The sequence below is a fragment of the Cervus elaphus genome, chromosome 4 (assembly GCF_910594005.1).
Source record: "Cervus elaphus chromosome 4, mCerEla1.1, whole genome shotgun sequence".
Taxonomy (NCBI): domain Eukaryota; kingdom Metazoa; phylum Chordata; class Mammalia; order Artiodactyla; family Cervidae; genus Cervus; species Cervus elaphus.
Genome location: NC_057818.1, coordinates 27,384,671 through 27,405,692, shown reverse-complemented (window position 1 = coordinate 27,405,692; position 21,022 = coordinate 27,384,671). Strand labels below are relative to the sequence as shown.

General features: G+C 43.0%; 1 protein-coding gene and 1 non-coding gene across 3 annotated transcripts; one reads left to right on the top strand and one right to left on the bottom strand.

The window, feature by feature from the left end:
- Positions 1–4,875: 4,875 nt before the first annotated feature.
- Positions 4,876–10,833, bottom strand: GINS3 (GINS complex subunit 3). 2 transcript variants are annotated; one of them, XM_043898615.1, is made up of 3 exons: positions 10,340–10,819; positions 6,779–7,012; positions 4,876–6,392 (listed from the first exon to the last, which is right to left on the bottom strand). In XM_043898615.1, the coding sequence occupies exons 1-3, from the start codon at positions 10,523–10,525 to the stop codon at positions 6,162–6,164; spliced, it is 651 nt and encodes a 216-aa protein (XP_043754550.1). In that variant the 5' UTR covers positions 10,526–10,819; the 3' UTR covers positions 4,876–6,161. The 2 variants fall into 2 exon arrangements, with proteins under 2 accessions (XP_043754550.1, XP_043754551.1); XM_043898616.1 differs by lacking the exon at positions 6,779–7,012 and having other exon boundaries at positions 10,340–10,833.
- Positions 10,834–20,643: 9,810 nt separating this feature from the next.
- On the top strand, positions 20,644–20,744 carry LOC122692943. Its single transcript, XR_006340755.1, has one exon. It is a non-coding gene; the product is annotated as a U6 spliceosomal RNA (small nuclear RNA).
- The last annotated feature ends 278 nt before the right edge of the window (positions 20,745–21,022 follow it).

The window sequence follows — 21,022 nt, the reverse complement described above, 5'->3', positions numbered from 1 at the left end:
ATCAATATTGAAAATTTCAGTTTACCTACATTAGAAAAGGACTTAATTAAAGTTAGGGAAAGCTGGGTTTCCAGAAGAAATTAAGGTTCTTGGAGTAATTCTTACAATTTAAGCATTTAGCCTATATTTTGTGCAACAAGTTACTTCAAGTATAGATTTTTCTCTTGAACACAAAGACACCTACTTTCAGAAATGCATGTATGGCCTCCACAATTATTTTCTTTTGCCAAGATCAGTGTAAAATATTTTTACTTAAACACAATTGTCTCAAGCATAAAGATGAAAAGCTCTCCTCGTACTTCTTGAAGGATGGTGGAACAGAAAATAACAGAGAGACTCAGACTGGGACTAACTTCTGTATGAACTTGAGTGAGAGGCTCATGTTTCTGCATTCCAGTTTCACTATGTCAGACACAGTGGTTCCAGAAACTTCTCAGGTTCAGTGGTTCAGAGGTTCAGTGGTGCTGAGAGACTAAAAAGAAGGTCTCTAAAACACTCAGAAATCTCTTAGACAGTGAAATTTTAATTTAAAATGAGGAACAAATTATTTCTACTAAATAAGAAGAAAATTCAATACCCAATCACTGGGGTAAAGACAGACTTTTAACAAATGGTACTAGTATGACAAGAGTAGGAAGCCAAGAAACACTTGGAGTAACAGGCAAATTTGGCCTTGGAGTACAGAACGAAGCAGGGCAAAGGCTAACAGAGCTTTGCCAAGAGAACACACTGGTCACAGCAAACACCCTCTTCCAACAACACAAGAGAAGACCCTACACATGGACATCACCAGATGGTCAACACCGAAATCAGATTGATAATATTCTTTGCAGCCAAAGATGGAGAAGCTCTATACAGTCAGCAAAAACAAGACTGGGAGCTGACTTGGCTCAGATCATGAACTCCTTATTGACAAATTCAGACTTAAATTGAAGCAAGTAGGGAAAACCACTAGACCATTCAGGTATGACCTAAATCAAATCCCTTACGATTATACAGTAGAACTGAGAAACAGACTTAGGGGTCTAGATCTGATAGACAGAGTGTCTGATGAACTATGGATGGAAGTTCATGACATTGTATAAGAGACAGGGAACAAGACCATTCCCAAGAAAAAGAAATGCAAAAAAGTAAAATGGTTGTCTAAGGAGGCCTTACAAATAGCTGTGAAAAGAAGAAAAGCAAAAAGCAAAGGAGAAAAGGAAAGATACCCAATTGAATGCGGAGTTCCAAAGAATAGCAAGGAGAGATAAGAAAGCCTTCCTCAGGGATCAATGCAAAGAAATAGAGGAAAACAATAGAATGGGAAAGACTAGAGATCTGAAGAAAATTAGAGATACCAAGGGAACATTTCGTTCAAAGATGGGCTCAATGAAGGACAGAAATGGTATGGACCTAACAAAAGCAGAAGATATTAAGAAGAGATGGCAAGAATACACAGAACTGTACAAAAAAGATCTTCACAATCCAGATAATCACAGTGGTGTGATCACTCACCTAGAGCCAAACATCCTGGAATGCAAAGTCAAGTGGGCCTTAGGAAGCATCACTACGAACAAAGCTAGTGGAGGTGATGGAATTCCAGTTGAGCTATTTCAAATCCTGAAAGATGATGCTGTGAAAGTGCCGCACTCAATATGCCAGCAAATTTGGAAAACTCAGCAGTGGCCACAGGACTGAAAAAGGTCAGTTTTCATTCCAATCCCAAAGAAAGGCAATGCCAAAGAATGCTCAAACTACCACACAATTGCATTCATCTCACATGCTAGTAAAGTAATGCTCGAAATTCTCCAAGCCAGGCTTCAACAACATGTGAACTGTGAACTTCCAGATGTTCAAGCTGGTTTTAGAAAAGGCAGGGGAACCAGAGATCAAATTGCCAACATCCGTTGGATCATTGAAAAAGCAAGAGAGTTCCAGAAAAATATCTATTTCTGCTTTATTGACTATGCCAAAGCCTTTGACTGTGTGGATCATAGCAAACTGGAAAATTCTGAAAGAGATGGGAATACCAGACCACCTGACCTGCCTCTTGAGAAACCTATATGCAGGTCAGGAAGCAACAGTTAGAACTGGACATGGAACAACAGACTGGTTCCAAATAGGAAAAGGAGTACATCAAGGCTGTATATTGTCACCCTGCTTATTTAACTTATATGTAGAGTACATCATGAGAAATGCTGGGCTGGATGAAGCACAAGCTGGAATCAAGATTGCCAGGAGAAATATCAATAAACTCAGATATGCAGATGACACCATCCTTACGGCAGAAGGTGAATAAGAACTAAAGAGCCTCTTGATAAAAGTGAAAGAGAGTGAAAATGTTGGCCTAAAGCTCAACATTCAAAAAACTAAGATCATGGCATCCAGTCCCATCAATTCATGGCAAATAGATGGACAAACAGTGGAAACAGTGACAGACTTTATTCTTTTGGGCTCCAAAATCACTGCAGATGGTGACTACTGCCATGAAATTAAAAGACACTTATGCCTTAGAAGAAAAGTTATGACCAACCTAGACACCATAGTAAAAAGCAGAGACAAAAAAAAAAAAAAAGCAGAGATATTACTTTGTCAACAAAGGTCTGTCTAGTCTAGGCTATGGTTTTTCCAGTAGTCATGTATGGATGTGAGTTAGACTATAAAGAAAGCTGAGCACCAAAGAATTGATGCTTTTGAACTGTGGTGTTGGAGAAGACTCTTGAGAGTCCCTTGGACTGCAAGGAGATCAAACCAGTCAACCCTAAAGAAAATCAATCCTGAATATTCATTGGAAGGCCTGATGCTGAAGCTGAAACTCCAAACACTTTGGCCAACTGATTCGAAGAGCTGACTCATTTGAAAAGACCCTGATGCTGGGAAAGATTGAGGGCGGGAGGAGAAGGGGACGACAGAGGATGAGACCGTTGGGTGGCATCACTGACTCAATGGACATGAGCTTGAGTAAGCTCTGGGAGTTGGTGATGGACAGGGAGGCCTGGCGTGCTGCAGTCCATGGGGTCGCAAAGAGGAGTAGAGAACTAATAAGATCTGATTGGTTTTTGTTTGTTTGTTTGTTTTCTGCTGTACTCCCTGGCATGCAGGGATCTTAGTTCCCTGGCTACAGCTGTTTAGTCACTCAGTCATGTCCTACTCTTTTGCAACCCCAGGGACTGTAGCCTGCCAGGCTCCTCTGTCTGTGGGATTTTCCAGGCAAGAATACTGGAGTGGGTTGCCATACCCTCCTCCAGGGATCTTCCCAACCCAGGGATCGAACCCAGGTCTTCCCTCATTGGGAGTGAAGAGTCTCAACCACTGGACCACCAGGGTAGTCCCTGATTTATTTTTGAACAAGATCACTCTGGTTGCTTTGGTAAGAAGAATCTGAAGGCTAGGGGTGGGGCTGGTGAATGAAAGCAGGGAGGCAGGTGGGATGTAACCACAGCCATTCGACAGGAGTGGAGGTGGGGAGGATGTGGGCAGGTTCTGCCAATGATTTTAAAGTTGATCCAAAGGATAATAAGAGTAAGAGAAAGATGGCCAAGGAGGATTCCTACATTCTTGTCATAAGCAGTAAGGAAAGATGGAGTGGTCGAAACAGAGATGATAGAGAGGACAGGAAGAGACTGAGAGTAAGATTAGGGCTTCAGTCCTAGCCACGTGGGATCTAGATGTTAAAGGGGAATGTCAAGGTGGTTGGCTGCAAGTTTGGAGTTTAAAGGAGGTCCGGCTGGAGATGGAATGTGGGGGTCGTCAGCATATAGGAGGTGGTATTTAAAACTTGACAAACGACATTGGAGGGAGTCAGAATGGTTAGGAGAGGTCCAAGGATCGAGGCTGGAGCCATCCAAAACACAGAGGTCAGGAGAGTAAGGAACTGACCTAGGAGACCAAGCCTCGGCTCCTCTCAGCAACTTGTACCTCAAGGGAAAGCCTGAAGATGGCGAGGTCTTTTGTATATAATTAAGGCCAGAATTACCTGGGGAAAGAGCCCTTAAGGGAAAAGAGTGTACATCCCCCCTTGATTTTTAGTGACTGGGGGATTTTTGCAGAAACTAACGCCTGTGGTCAGCGATTTGTTTTGTAAGTGAATATTGAAACACTCCAGTCAATAACGTTTGGGTAACAAAAGACATATTAATATATCTCTGGTCAATAAGTTGTTAAGAGTTATTTGGTATTTGAGCCAATTTGTTGACTTAAAAAAATCACCTCTTTGAAGGCACCAAGAGACTGATTTGGGGGATGGTTGTGGGGAAGAGGGTTTGGAATTGACAGCCTGGAAGGCAAATTTGTAATTTGGAGATGGGGCTTCAGAAGCTCTTGCAATATAATTTGTTCAAAATTTAAAATGAAATATATTTTGCATGTGCGTACTCACATATTCTTGATGTGTGGCCTCTGAGGAAAAAATTGTTTCTAATAAAATAAAAAATGGCACTAGGGTCCCTGGTGGTCTGGTAGTCAAAGATTCTGAGCTTCCACTCCAGGGGTCGTGGGTTTGGTCCCTGGTCAGGGAACTAGGATCCCACATGCAGAGTGGCATGGCAAAAAACAATGGTAGCAGCCTTAGGATTGGCTTTATAAACAAAGCTGTCTGTGAATTCAAAAATTAAATAGTATGCTTTTCTCACTGACTCTGAATTATTTCTTGGGGTCCGGGCTACATGTGAATGCTGTGACATCAACGGAAGTCCCTCTTCTCTAGAACACAGCCCATCCCTATAGGGAATGTCTCCCATATTTATGAGTATTGTGCAAACAAAAGAGCAGTTGCTGAAACATGGATTTATTTGGGCATTACTGTCAAGTATAATCAAAGATCAAATTCTCTGAGAGCTTTGTCTGATCATCTGTAGTACTCGAGTTCCAGAAATAGCACTTGTACAGACCGTATTCATGTGCAAAGTGGATCATTTATTTAGCACCAAAATAAAACTTTAAAAACATCAGTTCCATCTTAAAACAGGCATTTAAAAAACATTTCTGACATTCTAAGTTTGCATCAAGACATCTGCCCAATCTGGAGACCCAAATTCCACTGTGATTTCCACTGACAAAGGTGATTTTCACCAGCTGTGGGAAGCTGGGAAGGGAGCCATGGCGTGGTGATAACTGTCCTTCAAAAGGTCCAGTGGGTCCCGGGATGCCGTTTCCTACCCTGCTGGCGTTTCTTCCTTGCTCTCCAGGGAAAGAGTTTTGTGGTTGCTTACAGAGACTCTTGGTAACTGGTCAGGAATCCACTATATAATCATATTGCAAAATTTCTTGAAGAGGAAAAAACCATGACCGAGGTCTCTAGCCCACTCACGTCTGCCATGCTAAGCTCCTCAAACAGAGCTCTTAATCAGCAACACTGAAGTCCTGATCTCAGTGTAAGAAGGGCTGGTTAACACCCTTTAATAACTACTTTGCAATTCCAAATGACTTTCTGACAGCTTTCCTAGGGAAGGCAAGGAGTAACTGAGGATCTCAGAGGCAAAAACAAGCTCAGTTTAACCACTTCCCATCTAGGCTGACTGTAGAGTTCTGTGAAGTCCAGTGTATGAAGCCCTCATCACAGAAAAGGAAAGCAACGTCTTCTGTTTAGTAAAAGCCAGGCCACGCATCGGCCTTTCCCCTTTTCCTTCCTTATTCCTGGCAACTGTTTTTGGAAACTGGGTAATTCCCCATAGGCAGGTGGCAGGAGATACTTAACAAGGAGGGCCAGCATCTCCGGTGGTACTGTCCTTTGTACAACCACAAGGAAGATGAGGCAGTTCAGCTCAAGAGGACGTCTTATGAGCAGGCTGGGAAGGTCCAATTGTACCCATCCTTTGGAGCTGGTGAAACTGGACATCGAAGGCTGTCCAAACTCCCAGACACAAGGAATCCCAGTTCTAAGTCTATTGCGATGTATGTGTTAATGATCCTTCTTTACGAAGGACCTTGGCTGTGGGTTCCTGGGTTAAGGAGGCCTAGGCTGTGGGTCAGCAGTTAGGACAGTCCTGGAAGACTCAGAGGGCCAGGGACAACCCCCAGCATGTCGTTTCCCCACCAGATCATACCACTCCTGACGCTGCTACAGGGAATAAGCCACAAGATGGGACGTGATTCTGGCCCTTTACAAGGTCAACTTGGCTCCTATCAAGGACGCACGGAGGGATAAGTCTACAGGGAGAAATTCTGTGTTCTTCTGGCCTTCAGTCTTCCATGTCAGTGAATTTTCTCTTCGCGTAGTTCTGAACCAGGTTGGAAGCTGTGAGCTGAGACGCTTGCCCCTTCTCCCAACACTGAAAGTCATTCAGTCCTTTCTGCCCTGTTTGAAACAAGCCTCTCTCCATCTCGTCTAGCCGGGCCACAAGTGCCGATGTGTCTTCATTGTAAGCGTTCTGGGAGGAATCCATGATGCGGCGGAAACGTCCAACAAACGTCTGAGGAAGAAGTGCCAGAGAGAAATCAGATACATTTTTTTTTAAATCCCTGAACACTTAAAGGCGAGAATCCGGTTTAGGACCCAGTCAGAAGGAGGTCTGAGCCTCCTCTGCCTATCACCTGTGATCAACCATTACCCCTTTCTTATTTCCAGGATTTCCTGTTGGTTCCAACTCTTAGCAAGCAAATATGAAGAGCAGCACACAAGTCATAGTTACATGTATATACAATAGGCAAACACGGCCTAACTGTAGGCTGACCTAGAATAACACCATACTGATCACATAAATCATACACTCCCCTGGGTAAAAGTAACATCTGGTGGCCAGCACGGCTATCTCCTGAGTCCTGCGCAATGCCTTAGGTTTTCATGTCAATTACTTGCCTGCAGGAGAGAATGGGAGATGTCGGCATTCTCTGGACTGTCAAAATGCAGGAGCTGGGAGCCGAACCCATAGAAATGTGGTCCCATTTTGTGGAGGTCCACCACGTTGGCATCTGCACTGAACACAGTCCTCCAACCCTCCTGGTAGATCTTGGGAAGTTCCACTGAAAGGATCCGCCGCTTGTTGTCAAAAAGTCCCTTTGCCAGCCACAAAGGGAGTTCAAGCTTTGTGCCCTGTAGCACACAGGATTGTAGGTTTTAAAGACAAGTAACATAGTAAATGTGTTACTATGCACGTGACCTGAGGGAATGAATGAATATCAGTACTGCCTGTTCTCTCTAGGGGAATGAGTGCCAAACACAGAAGATGTAGTTATGACTTAAGAAATGAACTGTGTGGGCTGAAGTTTTATGTCATGATGGAATGGAGTCAGAAAAAGGATTTCTATACTAAAAACAGAGTGAAGAATAAAAATGTGACACAAAGGGAAAGTCTTCCTAACTAACGTAAATAAAAACTATCCAACTGCAGATAACAGAAAATAGAAGGAAGGAAAAAATGTTATGCAAACAGTAACCAAAAGAAAGAAGCAAAAAAAAAAGAAAGAAGCATTACTAGAGATAAAGAGGGACCTTTGATAATAAAATGGTCATTATATCTATTAGAAAAATAGAAATATCTGTCTATTAACAAAAGTAAAAGGAAAAATGGCAAATCTATAATCATCATGGGAGACTTTAACATATCTCTTCAATAAATGAGAAGGAGCAAACAAAAAAATCAATAACAATACAGACAATCTCAACAAAACAAATAAAAACTTCACCTAATTTACATATAGATTATGTATTGCAGACCATGACTTCACAATATCGAACTTTTCAAGCACATCGCTATTGTTTAGTTGCTAAGTCATGTTCAACTCTTTTGTGACCCCATGAACTGTAGCCCGCCAGGCTCCTCTGTCCATGGGATTTCCCAGGCAAGAATACTGGAGTGGGTTGCCATTTCCTTCTCCTTGGGGATCTTCCTGGCCCAGGAATTGAACCTGAGTCTCCTGCTGTGACACATGCATTTTTTTACCGCTGAGCCACAGGGAAGCCCTTTCAAGCACAAACCGAATGGTTATCTTATGCTGCGGTTTAAAGCAAATGCTAACTTTCAAAAAACTGAAATCATTCAGACTATGTTGTTTGGCCACTGTGGAACTAAGCCAGAAATCAAAATCCAAACTGTACATAGAGAAGTCCCCAGATGGTTGGACCTAAGCACCAGTCTTCTCAATAATTCATGAGTCAAAGAAGAATTCACAGTGAAAATTAGGCAATCAAATAAAAACTTGTGAAATGTAGTTAAAGCTACAGGAAAAGCACAGCTAAAAATGTAAAAAAGAAAGCTGAAAAATCAATGACCTAGGTACCCATCTCAAAATGTGAATGGATGCAGGAGAACAAAGAAAATTAAGTCCAAAGAAAGTAGAAGGAAAGAACTAATTAAGATAAGAACTAAATGACCTAAAAATGAAGGTGCAAATGAGAAAGCTAACAGAGTTATTATTCAGTTCTTTTAAAAGACTGCTACAAGTGATAAACTCCTAGTAAGACTACTTAAGAAAGAGATCATAATTTCTCAATATCAAAAATAAAAAGTGGGACACAGCTATAATTGTACAGATGTTTAAAAGATAGTAAAAGGATATTTTGAACAACATTATACCACTATATTTGAAAATTTAGGTGAACTAGTCAAATTCTTAGGACAAAAAAACCATGTACCAAGAGTAAAACTAGAATAGAAAATCTGATAGCCCTGTGTCTATGAATGCAATGAAATATGTCAGTAAACACCTTCCTACACAAATCTCCCACACAGAAGAATCCTAAATAGTATATGTAGACATCGTGCCCTCAAAGAAGGGGACCATAATTCCCCTCTCCTTCAGTATAGCTGTACATAATGACTTCCTTCCAGAGAGAACAGTCTGGAAAGGTGGAAAAACAGAGTAACTTTACAATGAAGAATGCTGACAAATCCCACATAGCTCAAGTGATCAAGGTTCCTATCAACACAAGTCATGCTGATGGCATATACCCTTGTTAAGATGTGGTGAAAATGGCACTTTACCTCTATGATCTTCCTCCTCAAAACACAGTCTCATCATGAGAAAACCAACAGACAAATCCCAAATGAGGAATATTCTCAACAAAATACCTGGCCAGCACTCCACAAAATTCATGGTCATTAAAAACAAGAAAAGTCTGATAAACTGTCAAAGCCAAGAGGAGCCTAAGGACACACAATTACTAAATGCAATTTGGTGTCCTGGATGGGAACCTGGAACAGAAAAAGGACATTAAGTAAAAACGAAGGAAATATTAATAAAATATGGATGGTACACCTCTGTTTATCTGTGTGTAAGAGAACCAACTAATTAACTACTCTAATGGAAAGTCAAAAAATAATGTCTAAAAGTTTAAAAACTCAAGATAAATTTAAGAACATTAATTAGAAATACGGAGGTGAATTTTGAAGAGACTATGAAAAAAGGAGACATATCCTGTGGAAATGGAAAGGACACAGGGAGAGCAAGGCAGGGCCTCCTATTTTTTCCTATAAATCTTTGGGTATTATTTGGCTTTTTAAACTTTGCACAGGTCTCACTTTGATAAAAATAACTCAAAACAGACCAAACAAAAACGCCCTTCGAAACAAAACTTAGGTTAAATAGAAAAAAAAAAAAAAAAAAACCATTATGGGACTTCCCTGATGGTCTAGTGGCTAAGACTCCAAGCTCCCAATGCGGGCCGGGGCAGGTTCCATCCCTGGTCAGGGAACCAGATCCCACATGCCAAAACTAAGGGTTCGCATGTGGCAACTAAGACGCCCAGGCAGATACATAAATAAATAAGTATTTTAAAATAAGAACCATTATAAGTCATGTTCCTGGGACAAACTCGAATATGAAGTCATGCAGTACTAAGTTCGAATCCCAGCTCCCCACTTACAATAAGACCCTGGCACCCTGGCCAAGTTATCCAACATATTTAGGCTTCAGTTTCTTTATGTGTAACAACATCTGACTATAGGGTTGTTAAAGGACTAAAGGGGTAATAGATGCCCGCACTAAAAGCTTTCAGGAAATGGTTGCTCATGCCATCATCATTTCAGGAACGAATTTAGCAATTTGCAGCTCCCAGACATCATTTGCTCCTACACAAGCCAACACTGTTGTGCTTTAAGGCAAAAAAGGATCAGAACCCTGGTCAAGTAGTCCGTAGGCGCCAACACACACCGGTTGAAAACACACTGCTGAATTTGGTAGTTTCAAAAACGAAATCCGTGATGGAGGGAGCCTGACGACCCAGTATAAATTTAGTTTCCGCAGGGGTCGCGAAGGCTGTGGGGGGTGGGAGTGGGGCGCGCAGCGAACAGGATTCAGCGCGCGGCTCGGCCTCCCTGTAAAACTACAAATCCCAGAGGGCATCGCGCCCGGCGACGCGGCGCCCCAAAGCCCGCAAGTCCTACCTGGAGTTGTAGTTTTTCCAGACGGGATAGCTTACCTCAGGGATCGCGTTGTCAGTCTCGGCCCCTCCGCTCCGGTCTAGGAAGAAAGCGCCGAGGCGCGGCATGGGGATCTCCGTGCGCACCGGGAGCTTCTCGTGGGACATCAGAATGTCGTCCAAGGAAAGAAAATTCTCCTCAGAACCCAGCGCACCCGACTCCACCCGGAAATAAGCCTCGGACATGGCGGCGGCTTGAGCTTCTCCGTTTCCACTCTCGTGATTCGAGAGACTTCCAGGAGTCAAGGATGTAAAGGGAGGAGGCGTCTGAGGCTGATCAGGATTGTGAAGGTTGAGGAGGTCGCTGCGGCAGTCAGGCTGGATTCAAACTCTTTTCCCGCGCCCGCAGACGGGCCAGACGGGAGCAGTCGATCCAGGCTGGTCTGCCCAGACAGGAGCAATCGACAAAGTCTGCGGATTTGCTTCTGCGCTACCTGGAGGAGGTGGAGCAATACTTGACCTCTGCCCAGAGTGTTTTTTTTTTCAGCAGTGTAGTCGGGTGTGAGAACTTTAAATAAAACTGGAGATTGCTTTGAAACTGGAAAGTGCCTTTGCACTAGATCGTGGTCCTTTAAATGTTTATATGAAATTTAAAACACTTTGCAACACACTTGGGGGCTTCATTGCACCTTCCCTCTCTGACCTGATCCAGTCTGACTTTACATTTTGTCAGTCTCTGTGAATCTCTGTTAATGCTGGTACTTGAAAGAAACATTCAAAACAGAGCAAAACTCTAGCACTAGCCCCAGATAATTATTATGGACTATTTGTGGTATTTGGGAAGATCCCCTGGAGAAGGAAATGGCAACCCACTCCAGTATTCTTGCGTGGAGAATCCCATGGACGGAGGAGCCTGGTAGGCTACGAGTCCACCGGGTCGCAAAGAGTCGGACGCGACTGAGCGACTTCACTTTCATAGATTACAGTGGGAGGAAAGGTTTACACACACAGCACACATGGTTTGCAAAGGTCCTGAGGCTACTTCAGAACCTCCCAGTTCATCTTAACATCAATTTGCTATCTGTTTTTATGGCTCTCATTTTAAATCCTTAAAAGAGGAAATCTGATCGGCCCAATTCATCTCTTTCAGGCAGGTCACACTGGTCACAGGTGACCAGCCCCTCTGTGGAGTGGTTGCCTGTGTCCAGGGCCATTACTGGTCCAGGGGGAGAGGGACAGGGAAGGGTCATGTTCCATGGTACCAGACTTGGGGGCGTTACTCAGTCAGGGCTCTGGGTGGTGGTGGAGTGTTGAGAGAGGCACTACAGAACTTATTCATAAAGGACATTTTCTGGGGCGACTAGGGCTGTGAACAGAGGCTTCATGGGAAAGGAATGTGTATTAATCATGTTTTTTATTTTACATTTTACGATGCTTTGACATTTTAGGGCCTTGCAGCCCTGGGAGGAACTGTTCGTCTGAGGATGAGCTAATTCCGGGAGTAACAAACAACTTGCCTTCCATGGACAAAGCAACTGATCCAAAGCCTATATCCTAACCACTTCCTTTATCTAACTCCCACATACCAAGACAATATTTCCCCTTCCCTAAATCACCCCAGGGCCAAGTAGTGGACAATTAGAGACCAACCTGATTCCGACCATCCAATCCCAAGTTTGCTCAAACTTATCTACTCTACCTCACCTATTTCTTCCCACAGAAGCCACCCTAAACTCTGGGCCATCTTCTCCCCTCCCTCCTTCAGCCTCCTGACTGAACCCAGTGCTTCCCCGTGTGGCCCCGCATGGCTTGGTGTGTGCCCCTATTCCTGGGAACTGTGAGTAATGAAACTTCTTTCAGTGGCGTTGACCGCTCTGTGCAATCATTCAGTGACCAGTGGAAGTTAAACCCTGGGCATCATCCAAACAAGAGGCAGTGGGAGAGTGGACTGAATAATGGAAAGCTTGGGTGCTATTCTAAGAGATTTAGGCTATTCCGTTGAAAACAGAGGAGAAAAAGTAAGGCTTTTGAGCAAGTAAAGACATATACTTGGGCTTTAAAAAGCATATCCTGGCAGTGAGGAAGAGAAAGGTCAGATGCAGGGAAGCTGTGTTGGGTATCACATTGATAAAAAATCCGCCTGCCAATGCAGGAGACATGGGTTCTATCCCAGGGCGGGCTACAGTCCGTGGGCTGCAGAAGAGTCAGACACAGCTGAGCATGCACACACAGTGGGAAGTACCTGGAAAGTAGTTGGATACAGGAAGGAAAGCACAGAGATGATCAGAGAGAATCCGGGTCTCTAACTTGGTCAGCTAGGTGGATGGAGGTGACGCTGATAGCTCTACAGAGCACAGGCAGTTTGAGGCAAAATATGAGTTCGAGTTTGCACTTGTGGAGTCCAGAAGCTGAACAGGCAGGTCTACAGCCCAGTGGAAAAACCAGCCTTGGACTTCTAGTTATCTGCTCAGTATTTTGTGATAGTTACCTAAGAGCCTTTTTCTTTACTTTTTTTTTTTTTTTCATCCACACCACACAGCTTGAGGGATCTTAGTTCTCCTACCAGGGATTGAACCCATACCCTTGGCAGTGGAAACACAGAGCGCTAACCACTGGATCACCAGGGTTATCTATTTTGTGGTAGTTATATGAGAGTCTTTTTTAAAAAATCATATTTTAAATGTTCAGTTTGCTACACTATCTAATACCAAAATAAACAGAGTTACTAGCCAAAACTTCTAATTTCTCTGGTGAAATGGATGTAGGGCACTGGATATAGTTTGGGGTAGAAATATAAGTGAATTTGTCTAATTGAAGGCATGGCAGGTTATTTGCTGACAAAGATAGTAAGCTATTTTTTACATTGAAACAGTTGAGATGGATGCTTAATGATCTGTCAGTGCCAAAGAAAGGCATTACTTTTGTGCAGAGACCAGAATATTGGCTCTAAACTCAAATACCACACTTATTTTGATCCTAAGGTAATAGGCCAGTGTTTAAGATAAAATCAGAATATCTTGTTTTGCTTATTTAATGTCATGGCTCATCGTGAAACTGTTATTCTTTTTTTTTTTTTTTTTTGAAACTGTTATTCTTTATATGCTTTTTCTCTAGTCTGTTTTCTCCTTGAACTAATAAGTGAATAAATCACAAAAAGTGAAATGAGTGCAAGTTTGAGCTTATGATGCTAGACAGTTGCATTAATTCTTTGACAAAAGTGACACCAAGTTTTATCAAATAGAGATCTGTTTATAGCCTAAATTTTAAGAGCCAGGCTTCCTTTGTGGCTCAGCTGGTAAAGAATCCACCTGCAATGTGGAAAACCTGGGTTTGATCCCTGGGTTGGAAAGATCCCCTGGAGAAGGGATAGGCTACCCACTCCAGTATTCTGGCCTGGAGAATTCCGTGGACTATATAGTCCATGGGGTCACAAAGAGTTGGACACGACTGAGTGACTTTCACTTTCACTTTTAAGAGAAGCAAAAGCTTCTGTTTCTTAGTATGTCTATGTACCAGAATTACACTGAACAGAATTTCAGTATACCTATAATATTCAGAGTATAATCAGTATATTTACAATATATGGAATTTCAGTCTTCTGAAAAGTATCTGCTGAATCCCTAAAAAGCAGAGTAATTTTTCTACTGTAATCATTTCAAGATTGGAGAATTGTAGAACTGTGTGACATATACAGACTTTAAAAAAAATTTTTTATTTTTGATATGGACCATGTTTAAAGCCTTTCTGAATTTGTTACAATATTGCTTCTGGGTTGGTTTTTTCTTATGATTTTTTTTTTCCCCCTGCTGAGAGTTGTGTGGGATCTTAGCTCCCCAACCAGGGATCAAACCTGCATGCTCTGCTTTGGAAGTGAAGTCCTAACCACTGGGCTGCCAGGGAAATCCCTACACAGATTGTAGATAAAGCAAAACAATGTGCAGCTCTAATTTTTTTTTCTTAAGTACCAGTACTTTCTGTTTTGTATTTCTTTTTAGACTTTTTTTTTTCTTCTGAATACCAATGCTTTCTAAATTTCTTCCTTTGAGTTGGGGAGGCTGTGGTGCAAGTAATGGAAATCCAAATGCAGGGTAGTGGGTTGGGGAGGACCTCCGGGGGTGGGTTAAGGAAACCATCCTTCCAGTTGCTTGCTTAGCCAGAACTTACACCCTCTTACTGGTCCATCAGTGAATGCTGCCTCTGCCTTCATAATATTTCTAGAATGTAACCATTGCTTATCACTCTGGTCCAGGCCATCATCATCTCTTGCCTAGATTGTTCCGTAGCTTCCTATCTAGTCTTGCTTCTGCCAATGGCTTCCTTACTGTTCCTTGAAACCCTGGCACACTCATTCATTCCTCAGGGCTTTGCCCTGTCTGTTCCTCTTCCCTAGATCGCCTTTCTCTCATATTTCCACATGGCTGGTCCCATTCAGAGTTTCCTCCAAAGTCACCTTGAATAAATGCAGCTCTAGCCAAGTAACCGAGGCCTTCCCTAGCCATCCTACCTACAATTTTAAATCTCCTCCACGGACACCCAATATCCCCTCCCTTTCCCCCCCTAGCACTGACCACTCAGTAACATCCTGCCTGTTTTACTTACTTACCTTGCTCACTGTCAGCCCTACTAGAACCTTAGATCAGTGAGGGCAGGGTTCTTTCTGGTGTCTCTTTCACTGGGGTATCCCTGCTGCTTAGTGCATGGTGAGCTGTGTGTGTGTTTAGTCAGAGTCGTGTTCGACTCTTTGCAACCCCATGGACTGTAGCCCACCAGGCTCCTCTGTCCATGGGGATTCTCCAGGCGAGAATACTGGAGTGGGTTGCCATGCCCTCCTCCAGGGGATCTTCCCAACCCAGGGATCAAACCCAGGTCTCCCGCATGGCAGGCAGATTCTTTACCATCTGAGCCACCAGGGTAGGCACTTCCTAAATATTTATCGCTATATATATATATATATATATATAAATATATATTATCTATATATAAATAAACTTTATTTATAGTAGTGATATTATTTTCCTTTAAAACAAGGGGTCCCAACCTCTGGGATCTAATGTCAGATGACCTGAGGCAGAGCTGATGTAATAATAATAGAAATAAAGTGCACAATAAATGTAATATGCTCGAATCATCCCAAAAGCATCCCCACTCTCCATCTCCCCGATCCCCCTCCCCCAAGTCCATGGAAAAGTTGTCTTCCACAAAACTGGTCCCTGGTGCCAGAAAGAGTGGGGACCGCTGCTTTAAAACATGAGAAGAAAATAATGAATCAGTTTTAAATAAAAAGTAGTACAAGTGCAGATATCACAGCAGTCATAGAGGGTAGCTGTGAAACATTGAAAACACTGGCTTTAGGTGGTTAAATATACTTTGCCGACGTACAGGTTCAGCCACATCTAACTTTCTACATCCAGGAGCTCCAGTCACTCCAGTGCCACAATGGAAGCTCATTGACCAGGTTTGCTCACTTATTAATACACTTGTTAAAGTTTGGTGAATGCTTAAGTAGAGAGTAGATAAAATTTAGGAACTTCCCTGGTGGTCCAGGGGCTAAGATTCAGAGCTCCCATTGCAGGGGGTGTGGGTTAGATCTCTGGTCAGGGACCTAAATCTCACCTGCTGAAACTAAGACCTGGAGCAGCCAAATAAATTAAATAAATGCTATTTTTTTTAAACGTAGATAAGATTTTAAATGGCTTGTCATAGTTTCCTACCTATGAGACATGCCTAGCAGCCATTAATGCTCAGTTGGTGTGTTACTCTGGGATTCAACAAGCCTGCATAGAGCCCAACTTCCAACACTTTAACTGGCTCTGGACCTTTGGTGAGTTATTTACCAGAAGCTTAGCTCCTGCATCTGTAAAATGGGGACGATATATATGATAGTAACTGGAATGAACAAGCCAGTCTTCAAAGAGCACTTAGTTCAGGGCCTGGACTATAGTAAGTGTTCAATAACTATCCTCCTTATCATCATTCTTCATACACATTCGTTCATCGCTGTAACCTCAGCATCCCAAACGATGCTTGGCACATGGCAAGCACTCAATAAAATTTGTTAAGTAACTATCATCATTCATTATTCTCATCATTGATCAAGGCTTGACTACACCTGCTCCCTGCTCCCCTCAACTTAAGTTTCTAAATGTACTTGAAAATGATAAATGATTATTCTTCAAATTTCCCCTGCAAACGTTGCTAGAATTTAGCTCTTGTGAGTTCAAGTTCTTAAACTTTTTAAATTTCTAAATTACAGTACTATGTTTGAAACCTTATTATATAAGGTTAATGGATTTAAATCACTGGAGTTCATTTTTACATAATTTAAATGTTCTGTTGGTTGAGCTATTTCTTGAGCACTGCTTCAAAACGCCTTCAATGAGATCAAAATAAATTGATGGGCATAATGCGACCTTATGTGTGGGTAGCTCCAATTTTAGATTCTTCCCACCATCTTCAGCAGAAATCGTAAATCCATCTTATATATTCAGAGACTTTGTCTCTGTGTATGTCACCCTCTTAACTTGGCAAAGGAGCAGATATCACATCATTCTAATAGAGGTAACTCATTTAATCCAACTTTTCTTTTTCTGTGTTCCAGCTCCACAAAAATACCCTTTTCTCCCATTCCTTTCTATTTATCTTTTTCTGGCAAGTTATTATGTAATTTAATTCATGATCTGAGAGCCAGAGTTTTTCTCAGTCCGAAGGTAGTGGAGTGGCAAGTAAATCCATTAGTCTGAGGGGAATATAGGAGAAGAACGGCTGTCATTTATTCACTAAGAGGTTCAGATGTCAGACTTCCTTGGTGGTGCAGTAGTTAGGAGTCCACCTGCCAAAGCAGGGGACACGGATTCAATCCCTGGTCTGGGGAGACCCCACATACCTCTGGGCAACTAAGGCAATTGTGCTGCAGCTACTAAAGTTGGGATGCCCTAGAGCCTGTGCTTCACAACAAGAGAAGCCACCTCAATGAGGAGTCTGCGCACCGCAACTAGAGAGTAGTCCTGCTCACCGTAACTAGGGAAAGCCCATGCACAGCAACAAAGACCCAACACAGCCCTAAATAAATAAACATTTTTTAAAAAAGATGTTCAGATGCCTATTAGATGCCCTGGGGCTGCCCACATGACTGCACAGACTGATATGAAATGTTCTGGGCTGTTAAGGAGGATGGTGCCTAGTGGAGAAAATAGTAACATAGGTGGTAAAAGTGATAGAAAAAGTGAAAAGTGTTAGTCATCCAGTCGTGTCTGACTCTTAGTGACCCCATGGACTGTAGCCCACCAGGTTCCTCTGTCCATGGGATTCTCCAGGCAAGAATACTGGAGTGGGGTGCCATCTCCAGGGGATCTTCCTGACCCAGGGGTCAAACCCAGCTCGCCTGCCTTGCAGGCAGATTCTTTACCATATGAGCCAGCAGGGGAGACCAACAGAGCCATGTCCAAAATGTAGAAGTCCAGAAGGACTGGGGGAATTCTGACCTGGGCAGAAGAGGGGTTTACAAAGGTTTTACAGAGGAAGGGGTATCAGAAGGGGGCCTTCAAGAGTGAGTAAGACTTTTCCAGCAGGCACACAAATGCAAGGATGTGTCACCCCAGACTCAAGGATCAACTTCTAGTGAAGACGTGGGATTAGGAGGGCAGGAATAGAGACAAAAACATAGAGAACGGACTTGTGGACACAGCAGGAAAAGGAGAGGGTGGGGCGGATTGAGGGAATAGCATTGACATATACACACTACTGTGTGTAAAATAGCTAGCTAGTGGGAAGCTGCCGTATAACACAGGGAGCTCAGCTCCATGCTCCGTGATGATCTAGAGGGGTGGGATGGAGGAGAGAAGGCTCCAGAAGGAGGGGATATATGTATACATGCGGCTGATTCACACTGTTGTACAGCAGAAACACGACACTGGAAATCAATTTTACTCCAATTTTTTTAAAAAAAGAAGACAAAGATGTGGGATTGTGGAAGTTCAGGACCAAACTTCTCTTCTTCCAAACTTGTCCCTCCTTTTGCCTTGCATATGCTGGTTAATGGCTCTGTCATCTGCCTGATGACCTGTATCTTCATATGACAAATAACAGGAAAATCCAGTTCAAACTGGCTTAAGTGACAAGGGATTCTAGACTCTGAAACTGGAGTCTAAAAGTTCATGGTTGATTGGTCCAACAGCCCAAGGATGTCACTAGGAATCTAATCGTTGCTTTGCTCTGCACATAGCCACATCCAGTTATGGATCATTCCCCTGGGGTCACAAAATGTTTGCCAATTAAGTCAAGTCTTCAGGGTCTTTATTTTTGTCCAAAACAAGGAGATCATTGGGTCTCAATAGAGAATTCTGACATTCATCCTCACTGGCAGGTTTAGATCACATACCCCTGAACCCCAAACTACTGTGAGAGCAATGGAATAAGCTAATTAGTGTAAGTCACTCAAGGCCCTGGAGAAAGAAATGGCAACCCACCCCAGTATTCTTGCCTGGGAAATTCCATGGACAGAGGAACCTGGTAGGCTACAGTCCATGGGGTCGCAAAGAGTCAGACACAACAACCCTCATGCAGGCGCTCATGGCACACTTTTAAAGCTGGGAGGGGGTCAGTTTCCTTAAAGCACACGGGCTGCACAACAGGGGAGACTGAAGGCCAATTTCTGCATGATAATCTAGGCATTTTTAGGGAAGGGGAAGCTGAGGAGTAAAACAAATACCCACCACAATCACTGCCCAATTTAGGACCCTGGGAAGAATATCTTGTATTACTTCTCCTCTCATGTATCTATAGCCAACCTTTCAATAGATTCTGCTGATTCTACCTTTTTTCATCCTTTTGTCTATGAAGTTGCCTTTATTCAATCCCTCATCACTTCTCACCTGTACTCTCAAAAAATGCTTCCTGACCAGGCTTCCCCTGCCTCTTCGCCCTCCTTCTTCCAAAGTTCCTTTGCACGGCTGTCACAGTGATCTTTCTACCCCAGAGATCTGATCCTGTTACTCCCCTGATTACAATCCAAACAGCTCCCCACTGTTTACAGAATAAATTCTTTTTTAAAAAAATTATTTGGCTATGCCAGGTCTTAGCTGCGGCACATGGGATCTTTCTTTTCTTCAGCTGTAGCATGCAGTATCTTTAGTTGTGGTATGTGAGATCTAGTTCCCTGACTAGGGATTGAACCCAGCTCCCTGCATTGGGATCAAGGAGTGTTAGCCACTGGACTACCAGATAAGTCCCTCGGTTATAGAATAAATTCTAAACTCCTTGGTAAGGCATATATGTCTTCCATGATCTGTGTACTAGCTTGCTAAGACAACCACAAAATACCACAGACTGAGTGGCTTAAACAACAGAAAAGTTCTCACCATACTGGAGGCTGAAAGTCCAAGATCAAGGTGTCATCAGGGTTGGTTTCTCCTGAGGCCTCTCTCCTTGGTTGCAGATGATGTCGTCATACGGCCTTTCCTCTATGCAGGCGCATCCCTGGTGTTTCTTTCTTATAAGGACACTGGCCATATTGGATTAGGGTCTCTTCCCCCAGCTGGCACCACTGGTAAAGAATCTGCCTGCCAGAGCAGGAGGCGTCAGAGATGTGGGTTCGATCCCTAGGTTGGGAAGATCCTCTGGAGAAGGGAATGGCAACCCACTCCAGTATTCTTGCCTGGAAAATCCCACAGACAGAGGAGCCTGGTGGGTTCCTCATGTCCAACTCTTTTTGACCCCATGGACTGTAGCCGACCAGGCTCCTCTGTCCATAGGGTTTTCCAGGCAAGAATACTGGAGTGGATTGCCATTTCCTTTTCCATGGAATCTTCCCTACCCAGGGATCAAACCCACATCTCCTGTGTCTCCTGCATTGCAGGCAGATTCTTTACCACCAAGCCACTTGGGAAGCCTAATTTGATTAATACCAGGCAGTAATAAGCTGGTTTCCATCTCCATCCTCAGCTAATTGCTCATTGTTACCAAATGATACAGTTTCCAAGAGCGAAGATTAGCTGGAGATGTCTGATTGAACACAACCATACACACCACCCTTCCTACTTCCTGCCTCACATGTTCTTAAGGATCCCTGCTGTAGGTATTTCATGTCTCCACATGAAACCCATAAAAACATAGGAAAGCAATAAAGAGTGCCACCAGAAGAGCAGATGATACATGAATTCCTATGAGATAGAAAGCAGATGGGATCACATTGATAGAAAAACTAGAGCAAAGAAAAACACAGCTTAAACATGGATGGGGAAAAAAACTACTACCAAGGAAACTAGAACATTTGGGGGATATTCTCAGCTCAGTCAACAGACACCTGGAGCCGGAGGAGGTGCTGGGGTAAGAGATGGGACATCTGTATGCATGAAACCCAGATCAGCGCTTGCTTCCATAGCACAGAGTAAAATTGGAAGAATATCAGAAAGATTAGCATGGCCCCTGCATAAGGATAAGGTGAACCTGTGAAGCATTACATATTTTTTTTTTATAGTATCACCCCACAGATTACAGGCTAACCACAAAGAAGACAATGTATTTTTACAAAGGGAAGAGCTGATGGTCACCACGCTATGCAAGTGATCAAACCTAACACACTATTGGTGGGACAACCTGATAGTATGTGTCTATAGACGTCATGCAGTATAATGTATGCCGAATCACCTATGAAGTATTCTTTCCAAAATAGTTAACCTGAATCCTATCAAGCCTCTAGATTCAACTTTACGAGAAATATGGAAGTGAGTGAGGAGGGTTTGAGAA